General features: G+C 36.3%; 1 protein-coding gene across 9 annotated transcripts in view; it reads left to right on the top strand.

Annotated features, from left to right (window-relative positions):
* Window positions 1–8,081, top strand: part of LOC123880795 (syntaxin-1A) — a 79,391-nt gene that overhangs the window by 25,275 nt on the left and 46,035 nt on the right. For 8 of the 9 annotated variants that reach the window (XM_045929094.1, XM_045929096.1, XM_045929099.1 and 5 more), the window contains exon 2: window positions 2,966–3,049. In XM_045929094.1, coding sequence (XP_045785050.1) covers window positions 2,966–3,049 — 84 coding nt within the window. Of the gene's footprint in view, window positions 1–2,965; window positions 3,050–8,081 lie in introns of those variants that run through there. The other variant, XM_045929100.1, reaches the window with a different exon arrangement.

Raw genomic sequence — 8,081 nt, 5'->3', positions numbered from 1 at the left:
TTTCGAGTTCGTTAGCTGCAGGGTTGGAACTTTAGGATTATTTGTCTGTTTTTTGCCATGCCTTCAAACTTGTGTTGACATAACTTATGAATTTTCGCATTCTTACACTATCGTACTTATTGTATTAGTTCAAATTATAATTCTCATTAGTGTGTACCATGTGTTCTTTGCGGATTGTTCCATCCTGTACATTCCTGTGTTAACTGGTTCATTAAATTCTTTCAACGGCTTTTTGCACTCTCTCGACAGCTGTTTGCAGCCTTTCCTCGTCTAATTAAAATGGTGTAGGAAGTTGCCTATGAATAAATGAATTACAAATGACCCGTATTATGTACTTAGTTGCGCTCTTAAATAGAAAAAGGTGTAGGTTGAAAAAAAGATAAAACAAGAGAGAATAATATATGTATTTCTAGAGACACTGATCAAATATTAATAAAATTCAATAAAACAAAGCGACGAGAAGCTTACGGTATTACGTCATCGTAGTTTCTTGGAAGTGTAAATATAAATAAGTTGAGTAAATTAAGTCAGTGTGTCGGGCGGTCCCCTGGGGTTGAAATAATGGTTCGGAGTAATATCGCTGTACCAGACTCGCCTTGACCCACATTTAATCGCTGAACAAAGACTGCTTGACATACGTTGGACATATTATGCAAAGTGGCTGAAACATCTTGTATTAATTTTTCATGATAATATAAATCCCGTAATGTGTTTGGATTTTAGCAACAGAAGAAACGCTGCCTAAAATATTTCTACCTACTTCATAAATAGTCTTTATTTTTGTTCTGAAATGTTATTCTTATATGTTAGATCCAAATCAAATAGTTCAATATAATCCAATAATATCTAACCATAGATGTACTAAATGATGTAGACGATGTAATAACTATGGCTGTTGATAGATTCACAGAATAAAGGGCAACTCTCTGATGCTAAATATCTCAGTCTGCCAGCGCTGAGTGCTTGTGTGGGCTCCTAATCTGTAAGCAATGATTTCTAAGTACCAAATGACCTCGTAATATGAGTTTTTAAGATTTTTAGTCAAACACAATGAAGTTTATTGTGTTATCGAATAGAAAACTACTTTATTTTACTAAGTTAACAATATGAACTGACTCTCGTGAAAGCACAGATCCCTTACTAAGCATAATATGTGAATTTTCAAGAGCCATGTTTGATTACGAACTATTTGACGAGCTAATTTGCTTCAATTATAATAATAAAGATTAAAGAAGGCATTTCAGACAGAAATTATGCAGTTAATCCTAAGTGTCTTTGTCTGGTCCTTTCGTTATTCGGCTTGAGACAAAAAGAATATTAAACGAGGATTTTAATATGTAATTAGCAAGGAATCATTTGGCTTTCCCTTTCATTTGATCCCGGTAAATCCGGGCCGGGCTTTGTGGCTAGAGGCGACGTCAGTATGGTTGCTCGTATAAATTGAATAATGGCTAGCTCAACTAAGTGGATACAATTTAGGCTTTAGGAATTCCATCCGACGTAGACACCTGCTCACTTCTGAGCTACGAAAACGCTCTTTGTTTTTCTTTGTCTCCCTCGTTGTTACGGTTTAGGAAGGCTGTTATGTTCTGTACCAATCTCTTTCATTATGTAATTTTAAAGAGGTGTGGTTTATTTTGTTGGAATTTAAACCTGAGTGTTTCCATCAGGAGAAAAAGAATGTTTAACAAGGATTTTGTTTTTTAATATGTCAGTATTATAATTTAAGGAATCATTTGGCTTCCCTCTCAATTCGTCCCGGCATATCCGGCCTGTGGTAGGGTAGGGTATTTGTAGCTACGCGCTACGCCAGAATAAATGGCATAATGGCTAGCTCAACTAAATGGATATAATTTAGGAACAATTTAGGCTTTAGGAATGCCATCCGACGTAGACACCTGCTTACTTGTGAGCTACGAAAACGCTCTTTGTTTTTTTAACCCCCGACCCAAAAAGAGGGGTGTTATAAGTTTGACGTGTGTATCTGTGTATGTCTGTGGCATCGTAGCTTCTAAACGAATGAACCAATTTTAATTTAGTTTTTTTTGTTTGAAAGGTGGCTTGATCAAGAGTGTTCTTAGCTATAATCAAAGAAAACTCAGGTTTTTGTGTCGGGGGTTTTTTAAATTTTGAGTTATCTTTATATCCGTCGTTGTTGTTACGGTTTAGGAAGGCTGTTATTTTCAGTGCAAATATTTTTCACATTTCATCCCGGCACATCCGGTCTTTGTGGCTACGCCAGTATAAATTGTCACAGACAAAAAATAACATCAAACTAGGATTTTGTATGTCAGTATTATAATTTGCAAGGAATCATTTGGCTTCCCTCTCAATTCATCCCGGCATATCCGTGCTATGGTAGGGCCTTTGTGACTACGCCAGTATAAATTGAATAATGGCTAGCCCAACTAAGTGGATTCAATTTTGCTTTACGTGCGCCGTCCAATGTCAACTCACGCTTATAATGAGCTATGAAAATTCCCCTGGCTTTTTACCTGCCTGTTTTTTTGTGTATTTTCTTTAGAAAGTTCAACGTTTCACTCATGTAAAATCTTTTCGTTATTAACGTATGCAGGAACTTGAGTATTTTCTAACGCTAAAGGGAGGCTATCTTGAAATTGATGTGGTTTATTTGATTTCATTGTTATTTGATAAAATCCATTAGGCTGGTTTATTATCGGATATTGCAAAGTCAGACTTACCTATCAACTCTTTGATTTTCCGGGATAAAAGTAGCCTATGCCACTCCCCAGGTCTATACCTATCCAAAAATCACTTCGATTCGTTGCTCCGTTGCGACATGATTGAAGGACAAACCAACATACTTCCTCATATTTTATAATATGCTAGTGATACGCGTTGAATGATATTTGAAAAAAAGTTTAAATCAAAAGATATTTAACTCCGCAGCTATTGTAAAGTTAATTATAACAATTTTTGATTCGTGAATTTTAACTTGTTTCAGGCGCAAAGCGACGATGACGATGTCGGGCCTGACGATGTCAACGTCCCCGTTGAAGGCGGCTTCATGGACGAATTCTTCAGTGAGGTAAGTGTTGTAGGAAAAAAATCCAAAAAAAATCGTTGTCCAGGATAGGTTCAATTAAGAAAATTCTCTGTCGTTTCTTCACTTTGAACAGCAACACAGCATAAAAATTGCAAATTCTGAGAACCTGGAAAAGTAGAATAAACTGCTTTCAATGGTCAGCGTTAAATAATACTTAAAATAAACTTAAATATTCTTCGAGCTCTTATTCTAAGTTGTAGGTTAGTTTTTTTCATGTACATAATATAACATATAATAAAAAACGTACACGTGCTGTGATATTGGATAATACCATGAATTGTAACGAAAATGGTATTTCATAGCGTGATAATTATTATGTTGGTATAATAATAGCCAGATTAATATAATTAAAATTGAAGATAGTCGGCTGTTAATCATGATTAATATCGCCGTAGCCTTCTTGTAGCACCTTAATGAGTTTGTCAGTCTATTTCGGTGTTCTCAACACTGTTAATTAAGGAATATTAGGAACTTGCTCTCAACGTTATGGAAATATTGAATTTATATGCGTCTGTTTATCAAAACAATTTAGCATCCTGAAACCGTGGGAGTTTTCTCTACATTTGCATATTAAGTCGATAGCGACATTTGAATATCAACAAGTCACTGGCGTTATTGCGGACTCAATATGTAACAGACAGAAACAGAACAATATAAACAGGAGATGTGTAAACGATCGATCAGAGTGAACTTTCGGTTCGATCCTGAATCGACGATAATATGTCAAATATTAGGCTATGGCGACCCTAACCCTGCTGCCTCAGGATTTAGGAGTTGGATCCAGAAATTTTTATGAGGCCACCACGGAAACTTGTATTGTTGATTAAAAAAAATCAAAATAAAATTTGCAAATCGGTCCTGAAACCTGAAAAAAATCGATTTACATAATTTTTTTTTAAAAACGGGCTGAATTGACGCCTACCTCCTTTTTGGAAGCTGGTTAAAAACGGGCATAAATATAGTACGGATTTGACATGTAGGTAGGTATAGTGCGCGACAGGCTGAGATGGCAACCGCACACCCGCTCAGCCCCCGCGCTTACGCTGCGGGTTAGCGCGGGTGACGTGCGGGTGTGCGGGGCGTCTCCCCGCCCCATACCCCGATTACCGTCTCAACCTGTCGCGTACTATACACACTATTTTTTCAATCAACACGTCAGTTATCAATTAAGTTCGAAGTAGCAATTTCAATTTCAAGTATACTGAAGGCCGATTGGTTAGTTAGATAGATTTCCCTTGTTATCACATCCTAATGTTTGAGCAACGCTTATCTTATCTTGTTTATATTAAAATTGGTAACTGTCCCTAGACATAATTTAATCTAGCTTTTTCTTTATCCGAAAAGAAAAAGTGCTTTAAATGCATAAGTCTAGTTTTAAATCGGTCTTTACTTTAATCTAATTACCTATAAACTCGCTCCCGCAATCTCTATCATGATTCATGATTGCTTGAGCAATAGCTTCCGTTTTATAAAATTAATAAAACTTTAAAGCTCAGCAATTCATACTTTGCTATGTCGATTTTCACATCTACCTATTGATTTCCTAGTTTGCTTTCTAATTTCTAGCCTTCCATACCCGATACTCTCCGCTGTCCGTCTATCAGCGAATTGTATCTCATGAACTGTAGAGTTGAAATTTTCGCGGAATGTGTCTACTGTCGCTATAACAGTTAATAATAAAAATTTCAAAATAGGTGCCATGTAAAATTAAAAAGTACTTAATCTTGAACGGTGGTACCTGCGAAATCAGTCGGTTTTTATTGTTGTTTTTGTAATTTTTTAACTATGCGATAGGACCGTAAAAAAAAATACATGACGTCTTTAACTTTTCGACGATAGATATAGCCTCAAAATAAAGGTCCCATTCCGCCCTGTTTCACTAGATAAATATTGTTTCTGTTGGCCGCCTTTCCCCACAAAAACAAACCATAATAAATTCATGCTTTGGAAATAAGTAAAATAAACAGTTTTAACGGTTTAATATCGGTGAACTGTTTAATTTTATGAATGTGAAATTCCTATCCACTGAACTGAGCACTCCTCTGAAAATCTTGCGAGCTTTTCTTCGCAAAATTGTTGATTCAACCGTATCAACATAATATTAAAGCTATTTTAGTTTGAAAGGTAAAAGGTTTTTTTTTTGTGTCGACAAACTCAAAGCATATTAATATTGTGCAGTCCAGGGTCTGCCAGGACCGCCGCGCTGTCACAGAAAAATATCACTGATATAAAATGTGTTTAATATCAAATACATTATCGCGCTTTATCGTTGTAGTCTTAATTTGCAATAGGTAACTTGCAAGTTGCAAGATAATTGGGGTATTTTAACAAGCGTTTCTGTGATAAAAATAAAGCAAAGTAACCATGTTAAGTAATTTTCGTCGTAAATATACATATTGTATATTTCGCAAAGGGGAAGAAAATCCAATTTCCATTTTAAGTGGTATTTCCGGTAGCGATACCCCACAGTCTGGTTTACGCTAAGAAGAATAATTTTCCAAACAAAACAAACAATTTTATCAAACTGTCTTCTGTATAGTTAATTAAGTAATTATTTATGCAACCTTATTTGAATAGTTACAACTTACAAACCTGATAGACTTTGTAGTCGCGAAATGCTTGTTGATTTTTTTTGGATGTATCGGTGATACTAGCGGCCCGCCCTAGTTTTGCCCGAGTTATTCATACATAATTATTCCCATTTATGTATATATGCCTGTGTCCATTTAGAATAATGTATCTTTCAAATGGTAAAAGAATTGTTCAAACAGGTGCAATGGTTTCGGAGATCCCTTCTTAATTCATATACACACGAATTCACAAAATTCGCACATTGTCTTTTTTATAATATTAGTATAGAGTAGAGACCATAATTAATAACGACGTTGAAATCGGCCGGTTTATCTAAATATCTACAAGTCTAAATTAAAAATTTATAACACCCCCGACGATCCAAAGTATTTGAGTTTTCCAAAACATCATTTTCAAATAAATAATTATGTATTTAGGCAACGTCCATCTTGACAGCTTGACATTTGTCAATTGACATAATATTATGAACCTAACGGTTATCTAAACTTCTTTTCTACAAGAAAACTAGAAAAGAGCTGATAACTCTTAAACGGCTGAACCAATTTTTTTGGATTATAGCTAAGAACACTCTCGATCAAGCCACCTTTCAAACAAAAAAAAGTAAATTAAAATCGGTTCATTCGTTTAGGCGCTAAGATGCCACAGACAGATACACAGATACACAGACACACAGATACACACGTCAAACTTATAACTCCCCTCTTTTTGGGTCGGGGGTTAAAAAGGAAAAGGCGACTGACTGATCTATCAACACAGGTCAAACTACTTGACGGATCGGTCTGTTTGGCATGCAGATAGTTAGGTAGGTAGGACGTAGACGTCCGCTAAGAAAGAATTTTTGAAAATTCAATCCCTAAATAGGGGTTTGAAATCTGTCCGAATTTGAACGAAGTCGCAGGCATAAGCTAGTTGCAGAACTTGACTTTTACGCCTGCATACATTTCAACTCAAATGACTAAAGGGTCTTTGAAAGAGATAAACAGACAGCGATGCTGACAAAGCTTTTATACGTAAGAATTCCATTTATACCTGTGCATTTTAAAAGTTATGCTTAGAAGAGGACATTCCTGTAAGAATTAGGTCAATCTTGTGTTTTCTCTTATCTTATTTCTTCATATGTATTATTTTTCGGAATATGTTTCCATCCAACATTTCAGTTGAATAAGAGCCTGAAAACTTAAAGGTATTATCTAAAAGCGCCCGCCTGTCTGTAGACAAATAAAGTCCGTTAAAGCTTAAAATACTTTTTTATCTTAGCCTTCTTATAAAATAAAAACTCCAACGTTACCTTATTTCCTTCTAAGTAAGTTTTTGTCCCGGTCTGACTGCTATTGTATATGTGCTATAATATTATGTATCTATAGTACGCGACAGGTCGAGATGGCAATCGGGCTAAGAGGTGGGGGTATCCCGCACATCCGCGCTATCCCGCACCGGGTTACCGTGGAGGGTGTGCGGGGCGTCCCCACCCCGATTGCCATCTCGACAAGTCGCGTACTATATAATTATACGTAGAATAAGTTCTGCATACTGAAAATCCTTCCGCTACGCTGCCCATATTATGCGTAACTGACTGAAAAATGGGCAGGGAGGCATGTCGCTACGACATTCCTACCTGCCTACTTTCGTCGCTATTTATTCGTCAGTTTTACAATCATGGGTTAGTTAGTACAACTGTTAAGAGGAGTTCATTCGTAGTGTGCTCCAAACAAACGTAGTTTTCGCCCTCATTTGAATACTAAGCAATCCCACATAAAACTTTGTAGATACTTTCTAGGAACTATGTCTGTTTAGATCTATGTCTGTGGTTTGCCAGATTTCCATTAATTAGTTTCAAAGTTACACTAGGTCATGGATCTACTTACAAATCTTTAAACCCGTGTAACTTTAAAACTACGTTATATTTTTACGGAAATCTAGCAAACCACAAACACAGATATTAGTTCTAGAACATGGATCAATCGGTTGTTAAAGTTTGACTATCCTATTGATGACCAGACGAGGCGCTACGTACAATTTACGTAGCGCCTCGTCGGTCTACGAAAACTAGTGTCGAGTATCTCTGTAGACTACTGACTAATTTAATGGCTAAAGCCTAACCGGGTCGCGTGAAAGCTTCATGAAATTATACAACTATACCCTGAATCCCAGCCAGTCGTGTTTGACCTTCAGCATATAGCGACGTCCAAATATTGCGTTACGCAATCACTTTGTTCCCTTTATGAAGTCTATCTGTGCCAAATAGACCTCGTACATGATTTTTTATTCGGTGATAAGTATTTTTATGAGAACAACTTCAATTTACTTTTTAGCTTTTTACGTTCACGTAGGATCTGACAGAATATATAATACAGTGGGCGAGTCTGACTTGCACTTGGCTGGTCTTTTTTGGTAACTCTGACTAAGTAATAGAAAGTTATCC

The sequence above is a fragment of the Maniola jurtina genome, chromosome 3 (assembly GCF_905333055.1).
Source record: "Maniola jurtina chromosome 3, ilManJurt1.1, whole genome shotgun sequence".
Lineage (NCBI taxonomy): Eukaryota > Metazoa > Arthropoda > Insecta > Lepidoptera > Nymphalidae > Maniola > Maniola jurtina.
Note: the sequence above shows the minus strand (reverse complement) of the source record. Positions and strands in the feature narration are given on the sequence as shown.